At 40.2% G+C, this 22,271-nt stretch overlaps 2 protein-coding genes across 2 annotated transcripts in view; one reads left to right on the top strand and one right to left on the bottom strand.

The window, feature by feature from the left end:
* The first annotated feature begins 4,904 nt into the window (after window positions 1-4,904).
* LOC143276585 (60S ribosome subunit biogenesis protein NIP7 homolog) lies at window positions 4,905-12,374 on the top strand. Its single transcript, XM_076581184.1, has 5 exons — window positions 4,905-5,029; window positions 6,927-7,013; window positions 7,682-7,820; window positions 10,908-11,048; window positions 11,912-12,374. Exons 1-5 carry the CDS (start codon window positions 4,974-4,976, stop codon window positions 12,029-12,031), a joined length of 543 nt encoding a protein of 180 aa, XP_076437299.1. The 5' UTR covers window positions 4,905-4,973; the 3' UTR covers window positions 12,032-12,374.
* A 762-nt stretch (window positions 12,375-13,136) lies between these two features.
* Window positions 13,137-22,271, bottom strand: part of LOC143276656 (heterogeneous nuclear ribonucleoprotein A1-like 3) — a 28,810-nt gene continuing 19,675 nt past the window's right edge. The window contains exons 10-11 of the transcript XR_013053599.1: window positions 17,859-17,938; window positions 13,137-14,971 (exon numbers count right to left, since the gene is read on the bottom strand). The gene's annotated coding sequence lies outside the window, so the exon portion shown is untranslated. The remainder of the gene's footprint in view (window positions 14,972-17,858; window positions 17,939-22,271) is intronic.

The following is a 22,271-nucleotide window of genomic DNA, read 5'->3' as shown; positions in this document are numbered from 1 at the left end:
ATGGTCCCCCGCCGTCATTACAGCCCGGCCACTTTCCGATCGTGCAGGCCAGCGTGCGTGTGTGGAGGGAAGGGGGAGGTGGGGTGGAGGGGGGATGGGAAGCCGTGGGGATGGGTGGTGGTGGAGGGGGCTGGGGGGGGAGTGGTGGTGCATGCGCGCTTGGGAGAGGGGGAGTGTTTGTGTGTGTGTGTGTGTGTGTGTGTGTGTGTGTGTGTGTGGCTATAATTCTCTGTGAATGCTATATGTGAACACACACAAGTACGCACACACGCGCGGCGCGGACGCACGCACGCACGCAGGAATGCGCGCGCGCGCACACACACACACAAACACACACACACACACACTTTACCAATCAATCAATCAAAAACATCCCCCCCTCATACCTCCCCCCCCTCCCCCCCCCCTCTCTCTCTCTCTCTGTCTGTCTGTCTCTCTCTTTCTGTCTGCCTGTCTCTCTTAGTCTCAAAAACACTTTGTCACATATCCACAACCACCATCACTCCCCACCCACCACACACATGATTGTCCTTGGATTGTGATTTTTGAGATTCTAGGTATTATGTCTTCAGTTGCTAGTTCACATCCACTACAAAGAGTATACACACAAAAATTGAAAGAAGAAGAAAACAGAAATCTTCGTGCATACATATTCCATACTTCTGACTCCATCTCTACCTTTCCCCTTTTCACTAAAAACTCACTTTACAAAACAGTCCTGACATGGCCCTGTGCGGTCGGCTGGACTATAAGCAGTAATAACCACGAACCCTTTCAAGACATAGCTGACAGCAGCCATGGTCCCTCGCTTCTGCAACACCGCTACATACCTCAGTGCCAACTCACTTTGCATGTATGAGGGATGAGAGAGAGGTTGTGGAAGGGGTGTGGGGTTATGAGGAGTTTATTTTAGATATAATCTGTAACCTTTTCTTTCATGTAAAGCGCCCAAAGTTCTTACAGAGAAAGGGCGCTGTATAAATGTGCATTTCTTCACTCTTCTCTTTGATATCATTATTATTATTATTATGGACACGCATGAGAGAGAAAGAGAGGGAGCGAGAGAGCGCGCAAGAGAGAGAGAGAGACGCTTTGACGTTTTGATATTTTATTGTCATCACCTGCATAGGTCTGTTGACAAGGGGGTGATAAGGATTATTCCTAATGTCACCACAAGCACAACACCACACACTCTGCGTAATCCATCAAAACAAAACAAAACAAAACAAGCAAACAAAGAAAAACAAGACAGCCTCCATCGAAAGACAACATCCATACAATAGGGAATCAAAAAACATTATTTAAAAAAACAACAACGATAAACAAACAAACAAAAAACCACCACACAACTCGATCATCCATTCTATTATTGATATTGTTCAATCTTTACCTTATTATCTGGCTTACAGTCTGAACAGTCTGAACACGGGATGATAGACATTATACACTGGTATCCTCCTCACTTACTCTGGTATTGTTCTGAATAGTAAGACTGCATCTTGTTCTCTGTGCTTTCACAAGAGCGAGCGAGCGAGCGAGCGAGAGAGAGAGAGAGAGAGAGAGAGAGAGAACAGACAGACACCGAGACAGACAACACAGAGGCAATTAGTCAATGGGAAAGTTGCCGCACCGGAAACGGCGAGCGACCCGGAAGAGGAAATAGTGTTGTAACGGGAGCTGTTCAACTTCCGGGTAAACAGATGGACTTGTCAACGGCTTCGCTCACTCACTCCTGTCCACCACCCACCGCCACACCCACACCCCATCCCCTCCTCCTCTCCCAGCTCCCCACTCACCCCCTCCTTCCCTCTCTCTCCACGCACCCTTCCCCCCCACTCCCCCTCCCCTCGTCCGCAATCGTGTCCACATTCATCCCCGGATCTTGCTTACCTCCCTTCCCCTCCTCTACCTCCGCTTCCCTCCCCTTCCTCATTCAATTCGTGTGACGTCAAACATCCCGAGTGGCCTGGGAGGTCTGTACTTGAGTCACAACAAGCAGGTGCGGTGGGGAGTGGTGTGTGTGGTGGGGGATGGGGGGGGGGGGGGGGGGGCAGGGGGGAGGGATATGGATTTCTTCCTGGGGAGAGCAGCCCGAATTTCACACAGAAATCTAGAAATCTGTTGTGACAAAAAAGAGTAATACAATACAATACAATACAATACAATATAATTTTTAACCACAAGGAGTAGGGAGGACATGTCCCTGTTCGCTCGGACATTTGTATAAACATTTCTCTGCAATTTGTGATTGTAGACGAAAACACACTCCCTATACCTTCTCCTGCTACCTACCCTCACAATACTTCATCGAATCTCACACACAAGTACACACACACACACACACACACACACACACACCTGGCTAGATCGATTGTCTGAATTAATACATGATTGGCCGAATCAGTAAATGACTTGCCAGAATCAATATATGATTGTCTGAATCAATGAACCATTGCCCGAAGTAAGCAAATGATTACCGAAATAATAAATGATTGCTCTAATCAATAAACTGTTATCTGAATCAATAAGTGATTGCCCGAATCAATAAATGCATGATTGCCTGAATTTGTGCCTGATTCCCCGACTGAAATCAATCTGTGATTGCCTCAGTCAGTACTCCTCAATACGGTAAAACGAAACAAAACAAAACAACAACAAAAACAACACACACACACACACACACACACACACACACACACACACACACACACACAAACCGAGTACGTGGATCGACTGCCTGAATCAATACACGATTGCCTCAGTGACTGTCAGAATCAACTTATAAATTATTGCCCGATTTAATAAACGATTGGCTGAATCAGTAAATGAAGATCGCCAGACTGATCAATAGATATTTACCCAGACCAATAAATGATTGCCGAATCAATAAATGATTGCTCGAATTAGTGCTTGATTCCCCGAAATCAACTGATATATGATTGCCTGAATCAGTTGCCTGAATCAATACATAATTGTCCGATTCAAGAAATGGTTGCCCGAATTAGTTCATGAGTCCTTGAAATCAATGGAACTACATGATTGCCTGAGTCAATACTCTTAGATAAGGTAAAACGACTGAAAAAAGATAACCTAGATCGATTACCTGAATCAATAAATGATCGCCTGAACTGAATTAATAGATTGCCTGATTGTCAGAATCAATATATTATTGCCAGAATCAATGGATGATTGACTGAATCAATGCACTGATGATTGCACAGATTATCAAGTAATTGCCTGAATTTATGCACAAATAATAATAAATGATTGTCCGAAATGAAATAATAAATGATTGCTTTAATCAATACCTGATTGCCCTTATAGATAAATGATTAAAGTCCTGTCCTATGATAAGGGCGGCTTTCATTGAATAGGTATGAACATCTTGGAACTCGCGATCTCAGCTCGCCAGATCCAGATAGCTTGCGCTTAATGCCAAGGGTGGGGTGCAACTGTAGTACGATGCATGCGTTCGTTGTGCTTTGTGTAGCCAGACGGGCTAAGGGAAATAACTCCGGTTGATCCGAACTTGGCGGAATCAACGTGGCTTCCACAGAAGTACTCTGTCTTGACTCCGGTTGTCCCTTTACATAATATTGCAGCAACCAAAAGCGATTTTGGGGGGGTGGGGGAAGGGGGGGGGGGTAGGGGTTTCTTTGTTTTTTGGTGGACGGTCAGATAGAACCGTTGGATGTCTCAAAATTCCTGGAACTCATTTTGCTTTAAAACACACACACACACACACACACACACACACACACACACACAACAACAACAACAACAACAACAACAACAACAACAACAAAACAACAACAACAACAACAAAACATTAGGGAAAACTCCACCTTGGGGGTCGCTGTCCCTCTTCCTTTCTTGTGAATGTTGTATTCTATCGACTACTGCTACTACTAATGCTACTTCTACTACTAATAATAGCAATGCTGCTACTACTTCTGGTGGTGGTGGTGCTGCTACGACTACTACTCTGTGCTACTGGAGACTTTATATAATATTCCATCCAGAAAGCTACAAAACTTGACAAAACTCATGGTGTTATACATAAAAATTACATCGATGTTTTCCTATTTCCACAGCAAAAAGATGTACCTGGGAAACTATGCACACGCATTAACGCAATGCATATTTACAATGTATACATAGGCTGCGTGAAAGCATACGTTCAAACACACACACACACACACACACACACACACACACACACACACACACACACACACACACACACACACATATATATATATATATATATATATATATATATAGATAGATAGATAGATAGATATATATATATATATATATATATATATATATATATATATATATATATATATATACATACCATTCCCCTTCACACACGTGCACGCACACTCAGTCAGACCCCGGTACACACACACACACACACACACACACACACACACACACACACACACACACATATATATATATATACCATTCCCCTTCACACACGTGCACGCACACTCAGTCAGACCCCGGCACACACACACACACACACACACACACACACACACACACACACACCGTGACACACACACACACACACACACACACACACACACACACCGTGACACACACACACACACACACACACACACACACACACACACACACACACACACACACACACACATTCAGAATGCACTAGCAGCCACATCAATCATAAGCTTCCCCATCCGTTTAAACTTGGTCAAAAAGTCTAAGATGTTTTAGGAAACAGGAAGAAGGAAAGTGCATATGTGTGTGTGTGTTTATCTACATGTCTGTCTGTCTGTCTATATTCCTGCATGACGTTCATATATTTCCATACCAAAATATAATACAAAACATGTTCCGCTGCATTTTTGTTAACAGACGCATGTGAAGGGAAAGAACTCTCATTGATCATCCGGAAGCGAATCCACACACGTGTGCCCTGTCGTTGGAAGAGACTAACAATGAGGCCTCTTACAGAAGAAGAAACTTCAACCTTTTTTGAAAAGCTGACAAAATAGTAAGCAGTAATTATACTAGTAACATTATGAATGTCATATTTTGCTACAGTAGTGTCACAACTTATTTATAATTTCGCTGTATCAGTCCATCTTTCTGTGGGCTGTTGTCTTCCACTTTTCAATCTTTTTTGATGATGACTGTATTTTTTGTTTTTAATTTTTGGTCTATTTTTTTCATTAGTATCTCAGTATTATTAGAATTATTTTTTCAGTATCTAAATCTTTTTTGTTCCTTAGTTTACGAAGAAACAGTGCGTGGTGACTCCCAAACATTTAACATATTTTGGAATGTTGTACCGAACGTCAGAAGATACTTCGAACAACAGAATTGTAAATACTTTATTAAAACACAGTTTTTATTTTCGTTATTGACAATGTCCACAATTTTGTCCCCCCCCCCGAAGGAATGAATAATGCTCAGAACATTGCATGGATGTTCACTATGCCAGTCACACAGAGGAGTGGAGGGGAAGAAATGTAGCAGCCTCATGATGAAGTATTTCATATTCAGGTGCAAACTTGGCCAGTTGGCAGTAAGTGAAGTCTGGTGCTGAGTGATGGTTGTGGGTGACAACCCAGCTGTGTTCTTCATTAATGTCTGTTACACATCAAGTGTCAGTTTACTGATGACTATCAGTATCAGTATAGTACACCCACACTGACACATGTAGTGATGCACACACACACACACACACACACACACACACACACACACACACACACACACAGAGGGAGATAGAGAGAGAGAGAGTTCCTCTTCCAGTTCCTCACTCGTTCCCTTCCTTTATCTCTCATAGTCATAGTCGTTAAAACATACACACTTGTCTATCACAGTATCAGTTTTGGGTCTACATTAGTACATAACTATGTTGTATGCTATTTTGTATTTACTCATCCATCTGTCACTTGCATACTGATGATAATTTGATTTGTTTATCATGTCTAGCCATTGATAATGTCATTTAAAAAACATCAGTGGTTTTCTTCTTATTTTTCTGCATTCACAGTCAGCAACTTCCATCAATCCAAGTTTTCTCTCATTATATGGGCTATCATTCTGTGAGTGAAAGTTTATTTCTGTGACCATATTTCATTTGATATTTTCATGTGACCACAATAAAATATGTTCTAATACTGTGTGATTATTTTCTGGGATAATCATGATGGAGTTTGCAGAAAATATTCTTATGAATATGGGAGCTGTTTGGATTATTTTATTTATAAATCAAATGTAATGGTTTAGTGTTTAACACAGAATAAACAAATTAGAGTATGCTAATCAACAGGATTGATACTACCTGAATGAAACTAAGAATATGCCACTCAGTTAAAAAAAAAAATGCTCAGAGCTTGGTATTTGCTTTTAGATTAAATTCATGCAGTTGAGTATACATGTTTAAGTTTATAAAACTTGGAAAGGGTGTATAACTTGCTTTCATGAACAGATTTGCTTTTGTGTTTGGACTTCTTTTCTTTCTTTTTTTTTAAGTCAGTGGCACAATAGAAATGTTATGATAAACATTTGGTAACAATTTTTTTCATAGGGTTTCATCTGAATTGTTGCACTTGCAGTGATACAACATTTGTACGATATTGTTTTATTCATACAGAAGTAAAACCAAGGTGCAAGGATTAACATATAATATTAGTTATTTCAACCTTTAGAGAAAGCTCAACTTAGTCAAGAGATGAAGATCACGTTTATTTACTTTGTATCCTAATATTTAATTTTTACAAATAGTTTGTTTTGTTTCTTTCTGTCTTGTTTTCATGAAAAAAAAAAAATTCTCCACTGCATTTTATCAGAGAACCAGGATCCAAAGAATGATGATAAAAAGGAATTAGTGCAACCAGTGAAACAGATAACAATGAAACTGAACCGACATTCTGTTTCAGCATTGGTGACAGCATTTCACTGCTCCTGGATAGGCAAGATGGGGCCTATTGTTTCCGACTGCACAAAGAAAGAGTCTACTACGTCAGGTGAGCGTACTCTAGTTTACGATCATGCCTGGAGGTTGCCAAGAAATATTCTTGTTAAAACATGTAATAGTGTAATAGTGCTGCCATAGCAGAATCAGTTTGGTGTTGGACGTGTGATCCAGTGTTGACCAGTGATCAGGGTTTGAGGCCCCGTTTTGGCATGGTGTTGTATTCTTGGGAAAGGCTCTTTGATTTTCCTCATTCCTCCCAGGTGTGAATGAAGGAAGCTGGCAACATAGGTAATATTTTTTGCTTTACTTTGTGCATTACTTTGTTGTGAGGCATGGATGAAGAAAGGTGGCAATGATTGTCATATTTTGTGCTTTACTTTGTTGTGCAGAATGGGTGAAGACAGGTGGCAATGATTGTCATATTTTGTGCTTTACTTTGTTGAGGGGAACGGATGAAGAAAGATGTTACATTGTCTGAGCGTGTATGTGCGTGTGCCAGACATCTGATTTGAATGACACAGGAAACGAATGATGAGCGCCCAATGGCAGCTCTCAGTTGGTTCTAACCAGGTAGGCAGCCTGTTGTGCAAATGGCCCCGAGTTTGTAAAGAGCTTAGATCTTAGTCTCTGACTGAAGATAGGCGCTATTTTAGTATCCATTTCATCATCATCATCATCATTATTGGTCATGTTTTGTGCTTTATTGTGTGGTGTCAGTGAGGAGCTGATGAAGAAGGCTGGCAACATCGGCAGGCCAAACCTCTTGTCCTTTGGGACCTGCTTTGGAAAGTTCACCAAGACCAGGAAATTCAGACTGCAGGTCACGGCCCTGGACTATTTGGCTCCTTACGCCAAGGTGAGTCTCGAGGTGGTTTCTTACCGCTTTGTGTGTGTGAGTGTGTGTTGTGTTGTGTTGTGTGTGTGCGTGTGTGTGTGTGTGAGTGTGTGTATGTTTGTGTGAGAGATAGAAAGAAAGAGAGAGAGCTTTCCGATATTTTGTGAGATTCAGTTCATACGTATTTGTTAGTTTTATATTTCATGTGTTTGCATGCAGTTGTGTTTTTTGTCAAGGTGCAATATGATTTTAATACATTTCTTCTCATCAGTCATGTGGATACTCCAAATCATACTGTGTTATGTGTAAGAGCTTTCTAAAATTTCTATAAAAAAAAATGCTGAACCAAAATTTGTAAAATTAGATGTACATTTTTTCATGGTGGCAAAACCTTGGAATGACTGATATGTACTTGAATAACAGAAGACTTTTTGATTGGAATAGAATCATGGACATTGGGTTTACATACAAAGTGATGCTGGTCCAAGGGAAGTAAATCCAGCTTGACTCTGCAGTCGCAGCAGACACACCCGTTTCCAACATAGAACTGCCACAATCTGAGAGGGTATCAGTTTCAAGTTGTCAAAGTGTGCAGACTGATCTATATTCCCTACACCACATCTCATGTTGGGGGAAAATAAAAGAAAAAAGAGCAGATGCCTGATCTTTGCATAAACCAACACAGTGGTCAGGGTTTGAGAGTCTGTGACACTTTATAATAATAATAATAATGGATACTTATATAGCACACTGTCCAGAAATCTGCTCTAGGTGCTTTACAAAAACGCTTTTGTTAACATAAAACATTACATCAATGTTACACACACACCAAAATGTGACTCACACACACACACACACACACACACACACACACACACACTGCATACATACATTTTAACATACATGTGTATCTAACAGCAACCCTAACACATACGCACACATAGGCAGGCACAAATTTACATAAACACATGCACACACAATACACATCCATATACATGCATGTAGTTATACATATACATATGTATACACACATAGTCAAGCACAGCTAACGCAAAGGAAGTGGACCTGCCACAGTTGAACTTACTGCTGAGAAAAAGATGAGGGGGGAGGAAGGGGGCAGGATGGTTAAGACACTTATCTGCCTATACAGTGTTTGTGAGGGTCTGGGTTTGAATCCTGGTCTTGTCATTTCTCCCAAGTTTGACAGGGGAATCAACTGAGCATCCCGTCATCTGGATGGGATGATTTAACTCTCTGCGGACGACAGAATGTGTGAGCATCCCTACATAAAATGTATTCAGTTTTGGGCGACGGAATGGAGTAGCATTTTCCAAAAATAAAAATCCATCACATGCTGTACACGTGATTTTGTGATTAGCCAAGCAGAGTGCGCTATTCTGGGTCACTCCACAACCGAATGGTATGATTGGCCAGCCTGTCATATGTGGCCTGTCTCACACACATGCTGACAAAGTCACTGCTCATGTGCCAGCCTGTTAGCAAAGTGGGTTCTTCACAAAATGTTGTGGGGCGAACAAGGCAGCGACGGCAACATTTTAGTGTTGCCGAGGTACTTGGAATGCTACAAACTGAAGGGTCAGACATTGAAGAGGTGGATGATGACGAAGAAGAAAGTGAATTAAGTGCAGAAAGTGAGCATGGGTATGGTGATTCGGGGTGAAAAATTGGCATTATTTTCTACATTATGGCGAAACTGTAAAAATAAGATCAGAATTTTGATTTCTTTTTTTAAAATATGTAATAGCCCAACACGTAATAAACCAGTTCTGAAAGTTTCATTTTCTTACTCTGTATTTTGTATTTTTTGTAATTTTTTTCCAAACCCTTACAAATGGGCTGTCTGTGGGGAAAAAAGCAAGGGAGAAAACTTGTCGTCCCGAGTGAGTTAACCATGGTCCTGTGTGCAGCAGGCACCTGGGACACTGAAAAAGAACCCATGGCAACAATGTTGTCCTCTGGTAAAATTCTTGAAAAAAAATTAAAAGATCCATTCTGTTAGGTACACAAATATATTAATGCATTCCAAGGCCGGACGAAGCAAATTGGGTTATGCTGCTGTCAGGCATCGGCCTAGTAGATGTGGTGTAGCATATATGGTTTTGTCCGAATGCAGTGATGCCTCCTTGAGGAACTGAAACTGTGATACATGGGAAAGAGTACACTTTACAAGAAAAATCTCACTCTACAAAAAATTAAAAAATTAAAAAAATTTAAAAGGAAAAGAAAAAATTTTGTGATTGATTGATAAGTACAGTGGTAGCTATTGTACAAGAGAAACAGCAGAGACAGTCGCTGGAAAATTTTGCTTTTAAATTAAGTAAAATATATGTGTGTTTTTATCAATGGCAGCTCTATTAATTTACTGTGAAAGAAGAGTTTTCAGCATACATCAAAACTAAAACAGGATACACGAACATGCTGCAAACACTTATAAACTGTCTGTTGTTATAAGAGTGTATGCATGCATGTTTAACTGCATGTTATTATGTAAGAGTGTGTGCATGTATGATTTTATGCATAGTATAGTTAGCTGTGGACATTGATTTGATTGAACTTGTTATCGTTAGCTGTGGACATTGATTGGATTAAACTTGTTATTGTTAGCTGTGGACATTGATTGGATTGAACTTGTTATTGTTAGCTGTGGACATTGATTGGATTGAACTTGTTATAGTTAGCTGTGGACATTGACTTGATTGAACTTGGTTTATACTTTTGATGCAGGGTTTTGTCCTACTTGGACCAGCCTGGGTGCATCCATTGATGGTGTAACATGCTGTAGTGTATTCTCACTGGAAATGTTGCATTGCACAGGGCCTAGAGCAACATCAATTGAATTGGCGCAACACAAAATAACTTACTATTACTGCATTATTTAATTTTGATAGCAGTCTGTGTCTTTCTCATGTTGAATCTCAATACAAATCTGTGTCTTCTTATGTGGAATCTTGATAAAAAATCTGTGTGTTTCTTATGTGGAATCTCAATACAAATCTGTGTCTTCTTATGTGGAATCTCAATACAAATCTGTGTCTTTCTTTTGTGGAATCTTGATACAAATCTCAATGTCCTTTTCATCCCCCACAGTACAAGGTGTGGCTGAAGCCGGCAGCAGAGCAGCAGTTTCTGTACGGACACAACGTCCTTAAGTCAGGTCTGGGCCGGATCACTGAAGGGACACAACAGTACCAGGGTGTGGTTGTGTACAGCATGAGTGATGTCCCTTTGGTGAGTGCTCATTGTGGTGCATTGGATGAGTTGTATCATATTATGTTGTATGGTATCATGTTGGATTGAACTGTATTGTATTGTATAACTTTTTGTCACATCATATTTATGTGTGTGTGAGATACTGTTATATATATTTTTGCCACAACAAATTTCTCTGTGTGAAATAGTATATTACTTTGTCGTTAACATATTCCTCTGTGTATATATTATTTTGTCGTTAACATATTCCTCTGTGTGAAAAAGAACCCATGGTAACCTAAGTGTTGTCCTTTGGCTGAAATCTGTAGAAGAAATTCACTCTGATAAGTACTGAGATACGTGATCATGCACTCCGGGCTTGACTGGCATGTTGGGTTATGTTTCTGGTTGGGCATCTGCCTTGCAGATGTGGTGTAGCGTATATAGATTTGTCAGAATCTAGTGACACCTCCTTGAGAAACAATCAGATGCCAACTGTTACAATTTCGCCATACTTTGTTATGCTCAATTGCAGTTTGTTCTGACTTGACACTAACATCAAAATTGCTCTGAGTTTATTTTCGACAATATAGTATGATCACATGTTTTCCTGTTGTAAGATGCTTGAAACCTATTGATCATGAGGCCAGGGCAGTCACTTCTAACCTTGGTCTCACGTGATGATGCTCAGCTGATTGCGTGCGTTTTTATATTGAAACAGCATTGAGTGGACCAATCAGCTTAATCGTTTGCCCAGACAAGAGAGAACGTAGCTTATTCAAGTTGGAGTCGGGAGTCGAGATGTTCCTACCATATTCAAACTGTTCCTACCAAATTTTTTGATTTCCGACAGACACTTGACAGGGGTTGGCATCTCTGAACAATGGACTGTGCTGTTTCAGGGTTTTGGAGTGGCAGCCAAATCGACAGAGGCGTGTCGACACGCAGACCCCATGATGCCAGTGGTATTTCATCAGGCAGACATCGGAGAATACATCCGTCATGAAGACACTCTCACATAGTCGCTACCTGTGTGCCCATGTTCCTTTTCTGTGTTCCGTGGGTGGTGGGGTGTGTGAGGCATGTTTGCTGCATGGAGCATGTGTGTGTGTGCCTGGGGAAGAAGAGAGTGCTATTTTGTGTGTGTGTGTGTGTGCAGGTGTACATGTTCATGTGTGCACTGTATATTTGTCAGTTTTCAAGTATGCCAATGCATGTTCTTAATCGACCAAAATTCTGGAAGACAAAGAATCTGATGGAACGTCAGTAAGCTATGGCTCAAGTTGTGTGTCTTCACTCACAGCAACTGTCATTGTAATTTGGTAATGCTCATGGCTGAACAAATAAAGCAGTTCACAAAATTCACCGTTCGTGTTTTTTGTTATTGTTTTTTTATCACGCGTGTCAAGTTGAAGTGTGCAGGCAGTACGTGTGTTGAACTGAAAGCAAGTATCCCACTCCCAGTGTGGATGTTGTCACTAGGACACAAAAACACTTCTCAACACACCAGGACACAAAAACACTTCTCAACACACCAGGACACAAAAACACTTCTCAACACACTAAGACACAAAAACACTTCTCAACACACCAGGACAAAAACACTTCTCAACACACTAAGACACAAAAACACTTCTCAACACACCAGGACAAAAACACTTCTCAACACACCAGGACACAAAAACACTTAACACACTAGGACACAAAAACACTTCTCAACACACTAAGACACAAAAACACTTCTCAACACACCAGGACAAAAACACTTCTCAACACACCAGGACACAAAAACACTTCTCAACACACCAGGACAAAAACACTTAACACACTAGGACACAAAAACACTTCTCAACACACCAGGACAAAAACACTTCTCAACACACCAGGACACAAAAACACTTCTCAACACACTAAGACACAAAAACACTTCTCAACACACCAGGACAAAAACACTTCTCAACACACCAGGACACAAAAACACTTAACACACTAGGACACAAAAACACTTCTCAACACACCAGGACAAAAACACTTCTCAACACACCAGGACACAAAAACACTTAACACACTAGGACACAAAAACACTTCTCAAACTTCCAAATTCATGCAAAGAAGCAACACAAACCATCAATTAACGTTTTTTAATCGATTTCAGTTTCAAGGTGGTGTTGCGGCATGCAGACTGATCCATATATTCTAAACCACACCAGTCATTAACAAAAATAAAGAAAAAAAATCAATCACATTAAAAAAAATTAAAAAAACCCAACAACTAAGAACCTTCATATTTACACAACTTTCTTGCTCAAATCGTTTTTCCTATACTGTTTAGACAAACAAGGAAACTCCAAGAATGGCTCTACAATCTGATTTCATGATTACACACAAACATGCTCTTACGTACCCACACACGCACACAGGTGACTGTTTCAACAACTAAGTGACCAACACAAAACCACTTTTATATATTTTATTGTATTTTAGCACTCGTTAGTCTCAACAGACTTTTCTTGTGAAATTTGCCTCTCCCCTTTTTGTCTGCCTGATAGTGTATTTGTTATACCATCAAAGTGGACTTTTATAAAAAAAAAAAAAAATTTGCCAGGGACAATGGTTCTTTTACCTGTGCTAAACATCGTCATTAATCACAAAGCTTGTGGCCATACAATGAAGACACCAGTTCTCATCCAATCACTCTGACTTATATTCTTATAACTTCAAACTTTATCCCAAAACATTTTTTGCTGTTATTGAAAAACACCTATACAACATAACTTGAATAAAAAATTCCCACCTTTATAAACCAATAAAGTACACAATAATAGTAAAGTTATATAACACAACAGTCTACAGGGCTAGCTAACCCAACCATTTCTCTGACTGTTGTGCAGAATACTTAAACCCTAGATGGACAGTCCGTGTGAAATTGTAAGTGTGCCACTTTCCAAGTCTTCAACAGTTCTCATTGCCTCTGAGGTCCATCAACCTTTGTGGATGACTGAGGCTGTGCCATGCTGAGTAGTCCTGTGCAACGGTTTCCAAGGTGGTGGTGTCTATGTCAAGAGATGTCCATCGTGTGTGTGTGCGTGTGTGTGGTGTGCCTATATATGATAAAAGTATTATCAATAGTTTCTCCACTGCAATGGGAAATCATTTACAGCTTTTGTCTTTTGTGTGACGGGCGCAATAGCCGAGTGGTTAAAGCGTTGGACTGTCAATCTGAGGGTCCCGGGTTCGAATCACGGTAACGGCGCCTGGTGGGTAAAGGGTGGAGATTTTTACGATCTCCCAGGTCAACATATGTGCAGACCTGCCAGTGCCTGAACCCCCTTCGTGTGTATACGCAAGCATAAGATCAAACACGCACGTTAAAGATCCTGTAATCCATGTCAGCGTTCTGTGGATTATGGAAACAAGAACATACCCAGCATGCACACCCCTGAAAGCGGAGTATGGCTGCCTACATGGCGGGGTAAAAACGGTCATACACGTAAAAAGCCCACTCGCGTATATACGAGTGAACGTGGGAGTTGAAGCCCACGAACGCAGAAGAAGAAGAAGAAGTCTTTTGTGAAGGACCGTGACTCTCAAACTAGGAGACAAAACTGCACTGGCTCTTTGTGCTGCAGCCTTGGGGGCTAGCTGGCCTCTGGGAACCATCCCAACACTGACTGTCCTAAAACCCTCTTGGCCGAGAGAGTGGGGATGTAACTTAGGCAAGACATTCTCCACAATAATCAAATTCTAGCCAAGATAGTCGGGACAACAGTTGCCTCCTCTGCTGTTCTGATGGTCAGAGTCGGACACGACTATCTTACATGATAACAGCAGTGTCAGCAGGAATCAGCACACATCTGCCCAGCAGTGCTGGCCTTTTCTCCAGGCACCTGTGTGTCCAGCCAGGTGCGTGTGTGATGAACTGACCCTCTTCTCTCTCACTCCCTCTCTGGTCCTGCTTCACCCTGCACAACACACATGATACCTATATAATAATAATAATTAATAATTATCATATTTATATAGCGCTGAATCTTGTGCAGAGACAAATCAAAGCGCTTTCACACCAGTCATTCACACACACATGCATAACTCTAAAACTGGGGGGGGAAACCTGAAGAGAAGGAAGAGGCAGGTAAGGGAGACTATTTTGGGAAGAGGTGGGTTTTAAGGCCAGACCTGAAAGCGCTGAGTGGGGAGACTTGACGAAGCGAAAGAGGAAGTTCATTCCAATTACAAGGTCCAGAGACAGAGAAAGAACGGTGGCCTACAGTGGAGTGTTTGAATCTGGGTATGCGTAAACAGAGTGGATCCGAAGCCGATTGTAGAGAGCGAGATGGAGTGTAGAGGTGAAGGCAGCCACAGAGATATGAAGGGGCTGATTTGTGAATACATTTATAACATAGAGTGCTGATCTTGGGAGCCAGTGGAGATGTTGCAAAAGAGGAGTGATGTGCTCAGATCTTTTCTTTCTGAGGACAAGTTGGCAGCAGAGTTTTGTATGTGCTGAAGGAACTGCAAGTATATGTCATCATAATAATCGTGAGGTGTGGGCTTCAAATCCACCTTTGGACGACATGTCACAGTTGACAACTGCACATCATGAACACATATACAAGTGATGAGCTATGGGTGTGCAACACAGTACACACAGACATAAGAACAAACATACGGTCAAATCATTCACTGAGAGGGAGACAGAGAGAATTATGTGTCACACAGAAACAGGTCATACTTCATCACTGAGAGGGAGACAGAGAGAATTATGTGTCACATAAAAACATGTCATATTTCATACATAATTTTTTTCACACTACATCATCTATCCTTGAAAAAAGCCTATATTATACACAGAAAAACTGGATATTATTCTATTGTATTACTGCAGTTTTTGTGTGTGTTTCTTGTTCACACAATACTACTAGCTGACTAACTAAATGATAATGTACACTGACAGTCTCATCTCACTTACAGGGAGCTTGTAGCATTTACAAAATAAGTTTACATACTTACACAGCATTTACAAATACATTTACATACTTACACATGCCTTCAAGTATGAAATACTGTACACCAACACCCAACACATAAAGTTCAAGAAACACTTTAGTTATAAGATGGTAGGCAAAACAGAAGAGGTGAATTATGAGAGACATTTAAAACTGAATGAGGAATCCATGTGACAGACTGCTGTAAAACTGTCATATGCCGTGCACTGCCCAAAAGACACATTATGTAATGCTAATATGTTACATGACCATATGCTGAAATATTTATGCTGCTGAAAAAATGCAAACGAAGACAATATACAATTTGGTTGCATGCTGAAATATTCATCCTGCCAAAAAAGACGCAAATTAATTCAGTAAATAATACTTAATTTGGTTATATGCTGAAATGTTTTTAATTATAAAAAAAATATACAAATGAAATAAACAGGAACTGTGTAATTCAAATATAATTTGGTCATATGCTGAAATATTCATCAAGCTAACATGTAATTTGGCCATGTGCTTGAAATACTCATCCTGCCAAAAAGATGTTACCATATCATCTGGACATAAGTTAATCATTTGTTAGCTGAAAAAAACAACAAATTAATGAAATATATATTCTGGTCCTGTGCTGAAAACATGCAGACAATGTAGCTTTGCTGATAAGGTGAAGTAATGAATAATTACATGACAATCTTTTGTTTCCACAACACAAACATGCATCAAGTATTCTCACAGGAAATGTGAACTTTTTATGCGATACTCTCCTGGCGGACTGAAAACATGTATTTCTTCCAACCTAACCATTTTTTGGCCCCAATCCCGTCCCTTACATACAGGTTATCCCCATGTAAACCAGGGTACACCTTTATCTTGATGTGAATACCAAGTTCCACTTCTTGACTTTCGCAATTTCTTCTTTTTTTTTGTTTGCAGTTCCACTCCAAAATGTTTCTGCTTCACAATGTACTGGACTCAAAACAGCACCAACACATCACTATAGCACTGGGCTCTTTGTTGATTATTATGTCTCCCCAAGTGATAACACATCAGTGTATGATGGTAAAAAAAAGACAACAACAACAACAACCAAAAAAAAGACAAATGCTCCCTGTATAAAATCTAGAAAAGCATGAAGCAGCTACCACCAATACCAGTATGAATGCTAGAGGGTTATAGGTTCCACAGTGTAAAATGAAGACATCTGGGGAATTTGGATTAAGTTCCACTGCTCCAGAAAGCTGGAACCTGCTGCCACCCAGTCTCCCTAACATGTGCTGAACGGAGTTGATTTTCAATCAATCTTCGACATACTTATGATGCCAAGCATCCCCTCGGCTGTGTTACAAGATGTGTGTGTGTGGTGCTAGTGCATGAATTGTGTGAGTGGAGTGCATACATCGCATTAAGCTGCATTATGTAAAATTACGCACAATATAAAAATGATTTAAAAAAAAAATCTTGACCAAAGTTAATGTATGCTTTGTTAGCAAGTATTCACATCAAAATGTGCCTTACAAACTACACACATACACACACAAAAAGGACGAAAGTAAGTATACTTGGCATAATGCTCCATTCAGTCTTTGCATAATGCTCCAATCTGTCTTTGCATAACGCACCATTCAGATTGCACAACAATTCATTCCAACCTTGCATAATGCTCCATTCAGACTTTGCATAAAGCTCTGATCAGTCTTTGCATAACACACCATTCAGACGGCACAATGCTCCATTCAGACCTGGCATTATGCTCCATTCAGACCTATAAAGCTCCATTCAGACTTTGCATAACACTCCATTCAGTCTCTGCACAATGCTCCAGTCAGTCTTTGCACAATGCTCCAGTCAGTCTCACCTTGTGGAGCTTTTCCTCCTCAGGTGCGCCACACCCTGGTCGTTTTCCACACACCTGTCTGTCAACAGTCCTGTTTCTGCCTGCAAAGTGCCAGGGAACATCATGGGTCAGAACAGTGCCTCTCTGTACCACACGGCCATTCTGTCCATCAAAGCTGCCTGAACCTTCAGTCCTATAGGGATGTACAATGGCACTGGACACAGACGGATAAAAGGCTCAGAATGTCTGATCATTTTGTTGCTAAAGAGGACAAATGTCCCATTGCTTTTTCATCAGTGTTACTTCAGGACATAGACCGATAAAGGGTTGAGAATGTCCGATCATTTTGTTGCTAAAGAGGACAAATGTCCCACTGTTTTTTAATCAGTGTTACTGGACACAGACACATAAAGGTTTAAGAAAGTCTGATTTTGTTGTTGCTAAAGAGGACAAATGTCCCACTGCTTTTTCATCAGTTACTTGACACAGACTGATAAAGGGTTGAGAATGTCCGATCATTTTGTTGCTAAAAGAGGACAAAATTCAATGTCCATTTGCTTTTTCATCATTGAGGTCTGTCTGACGCGCTTCTTTGCTAGCTCAGACATCTTTGTGACAAATTTTGGTGATAAGACTTCATTTACATCCAGTGAATTATCTCCTAAGTACACATGTGCTTTTATTCATAATACACTGATACTGAATGATCAGGGAAAAGGTGCTGACTGCCTGGCTTCAAAGTCCTATTCACGTTCGTGTGAAGAGGCCAAGTGTCCTGTTTTGGAGGGTCAGGACATTTGTTCTATTGTCCATGTGGCTGTACAACCCCTGTCCTACACCAGCCTATCACCTGCACATCCTGCTCCGTGCAGAGATGCCAACACCTCTCAACACCCCTTTTAGGTGACAGTCCAAAAGTCTAAATAAGTAATCTGGGAATAATCTGATCTTCTTTTTTATTCTTTTCTTTTTTAAATATTTTTTAACAAATTTCAGGTGGCATGGCTATACAGAAATATGGTAAACAAAACCTGTTAAGTCAATCTGGTCTAGTCATGTACTTCACAGATATCAGATATCCTTTCACATTGAATCAGTTTCTTCTGAAACCTGACCAAATGCTGCCGACTTTCTAAGGGCTGTTGTTTTTTCTTTAATTATTTTTTTTTAAACAAACACATTGACAGCTTGACGACTGCTGCACTTGCAAGGGATATAATTCAATTGTAGACCTTTCAACACCAGAAACAATAGATCCTGAAGAGATTTCCAAACTTCTTCTGCCAAACTACACATTTTCTGAGGCTGGCACAAACTCATGCTCTCAGTAGCAATCACAATCTAGCACTGGCTTCAAACTGAAACTGTGTTGTGTATGTACAAACAAACTTGATCAAGATTGAATTACGAAAATATGTCTTCCTTGAGACCAGGGGACAAACATTATTCTAAAATACACACATCCCTGTTTATGGTTCCTGTTGTGTAATGGTTACTTTTGGACTCTCATTTCAGGCAGCTTTTAAAAGACAAACACAAAACAAAAATATTCAAAACGGAATATCTAGAAATTATTCAGAATACTCAGATCAATACATTACGTTAATCCCTTGATCCATTTATTTTTTCTGACATCTGTTGATCAAACACCATCAATGTGACAGAGAAAGAAGAGAACAATGGTGTCAGTTTACGATACAGAAAATAAGGTCAATGCCTTACCTTGCCTTACACTGGGCGCTATACTGAGGTAGCCCTGACAACCTTATTCCTTCCAAGTATGGGTCCCTGGCTAGCCGCTTCACAGGGCGATAGCTGCTCCCTGCTTACGGCCCTTGTTAGAGCTGCTCCCTGCTTATGGCCCTTGTTAGAGCTGCTCCCTGCTTACAGCCCTTGTTAGAGCTGCTCCCTGCTTTAGGCCCTCGTTCGATAGCTGCTCCCTGCTTATGGCCCTTGTTAGAGCTGCTCCCTTCTTATGGCCCTTGTTAGAGCTGCTTCCTTCTTTAGACCCTTGTTCAATAGCTGCTCCCTGCTTTAGGCCTTTGTATTTTGATAGCTGGTCCCTGCTTTAGGCCTTTGTATTTCGATAGCTGCTCTCTTCATTAGGCCCTTGTATTTCAATAGCTGCTCTCTTCATTAGGCCTTTGTATTTCGATAGCTGCTCTCTTCATTAGGCCTTTGTATTTCGATAGCTGCTCTCTTCATTAGGCCCTTGTATTTCAATAGCTGCTCTCTTCATTAGGCCCTTGTATTTTGATAGCTGCTCTCTTCATTAGGCCTTTGTATTTCAATAGCTGCTCCCTGCTTTAGGCCCTTGTATTTCGATAGCTGATGCCTGTTTTAGGCCTTTGTATTTCGATAGCTGCTCTCTTCATTAGGCCCTTGTATTTCAATAGCTGCTCTCTTCATTAGGCCCTTGTATTTCGATAGCTGCTCTCTTCATTAGGCCCTTGTATTTCAATAGCTGCTCTCTTCATTAGGCCTTTGTATTTTGATAGCTGCTCCCTTCTCCTGGCCCAAGTTAACTAGCTCCTGTCCTCTGCTCATCATAGCTGGCCTTGAGATAGACGCTAGGGAGACACCTTGAGATAGACACTAAGAGACACTGTGTTAAACTAACAGGCACATTACAATACACAGAATTAAGTCCTTAAAGTAACCCATCCCTCCCTATCCCACAAAACTGATGTTAATTCCTGACTGATGATCAGTCAATCACTTCAACTATTTGGAAAAAAAAAGTAAATAAATAAAGTTATAAGTAAAGAAATAAGTAAATAAACAAAAACCCAAGGCATGCAAAAAGAAAGATAAGGAATGATGATTAACTATGAAGTGTAGTGATGGCGGTGATGTGTGGATAGAGACAGTGCGGGGGTCAGCAGGATATTTGACCGAAACAAAAATAGAAGAAAAAAATATAATGCATATATATGCATAAAATATGTATCTATTTCAAATAAATAAATTGATGATGCAAAGAATTAAAACTCAAATTAAAGGCTTCCATTAGCATGTATCTGTGTGCACATGTGCTATTTGTATGCATATATACATGCATGTGTATGTGTTACTTTAGTATGAGTGTATATGCGTGCGTACATGCATAAGTGCATGTGTGCGTACATGTGAGAGTGTGTGCATGCTTTGTTCATCATGTATAACACTGTGTGTGTGTGTGTGTGTGTGTGTGTGTGTGTGTGTGTGTGAGTGTGTGCATATGTTTAAGTGTGCATGTTTATAACAAATTCCAGTCTCCACATTTGTTTTGAAATAATCTTTTTCTCAGTTGCCTGCCCATTTTTCAGTGTTTATCAAAAGCATGAAACGTTCGATACTGTTAACTGCGAAATTGACAAGAAATCCATAACTACATTATGCAATCATACACTGAAAACGTGGACAGACATTCAACATTGAAATGCCAGTTTTTTTCATAGATCAACCACTAAAGTGACAAGTTTCTGTTAAATCTTGAAATGGAAGTATGAAACTACTGACTAGATTTTTTCTTCTTTTAAAAAAAAATCTTATTTCAACATGGACCTAGATGTTCAGATGTGGGCTGACGATTTTTTTTAAATAAAAAAAAAAAAAAAATTTTTAATCACATTTTAACATGTACCAGGAGGGAAAGAGATTTATTACTTCTATAATCTTTTTCTTGTCAGTGCAATTACTGTTATTTCATCACTAGTGAAGACTCACTTCAATTACAGCTATCTTACTGGTCTGAGAAAAAGATTGCTTCGTACACACTTCAATTATTGTCTAATAAAGTATCTTATTCAGTTACTGGTCTAAGAAAAGATTGCTTCATACGAGTTTCGCACTTCTACTGCCTGTTGATTACGTGCCTGCTTGCTTTTGTGGTGTGCATCTTTGTGGCAGGTTTATTTGTCAAATTCTTATATTTCATTTGTGCATGCTACTTGCTCTTTTCTTTTACCAAGAATATTTGCCTTTTGTTTTCACTGATGGATTTCTTGTGCAAACCTTGTGGAGCTCTGAATATTTTTGGCATGAGGTGAATGCTATAGAGACATTTGGTAAAAATTATTTTAAACGATCAATCCTTTGATCTTGACCAGGATTTAGTCAACAACCTATATTTTAATAAGTTTGTATTTCTTACTGCTTCAAACACGCACACAACAGGTAAAATTTGAACAGAAGCAGATGTGGAGAGAATGAAAGGGCAGAAGGTGAGGGTGATGTGTGTGTGTGTGTGTGTGTGTGTGTGTGTGTGTGTGTGTGTGTGTGTGTGTGTGTGTGTGTGTGTGTGTGTGTGTGAAACACATAGTGGGGACAAATGGGGAAAAAGACAAGGGGGGACTGCAATACCTGTGCAATACACTGAAATGAGCAATGCTCTTGTGTAAAGCAAGTTTTTTGTTGTTTTTCTGAGAAAGAACAGGATTTCTTCCGCAAAGG

This window comes from Babylonia areolata, chromosome 32 (genome assembly GCF_041734735.1).
Source record: "Babylonia areolata isolate BAREFJ2019XMU chromosome 32, ASM4173473v1, whole genome shotgun sequence".
Classification (NCBI taxonomy): Eukaryota; Metazoa; Mollusca; class Gastropoda; order Neogastropoda; family Buccinidae; genus Babylonia; species Babylonia areolata.
This window is presented reverse-complemented; position numbering and strand designations above follow the sequence as displayed.

What these genes read in the sequence shown, in the direction of transcription:
- LOC143276585 (XM_076581184.1), top strand. Translation starts at nt 4,974, where the DNA reads ATGAGGCCTCTTACAGAAGAAGAAACTTCAACCTTTTTTGAAAAGCTG. An exon ending in TTTGAAAAGCTGACAAAATA is followed by an intron (nt 5,030 to 6,926) that starts GTAAGCAGTAAT and finishes ATTCTGTTTCAG; the next exon opens with CATTGGTGACAGCATTTCAC. An exon ending in ATTTGGCTCCTTACGCCAAG is followed by an intron (nt 7,821 to 10,907) that starts GTGAGTCTCGAG and finishes CATCCCCCACAG; the next exon opens with TACAAGGTGTGGCTGAAGCC.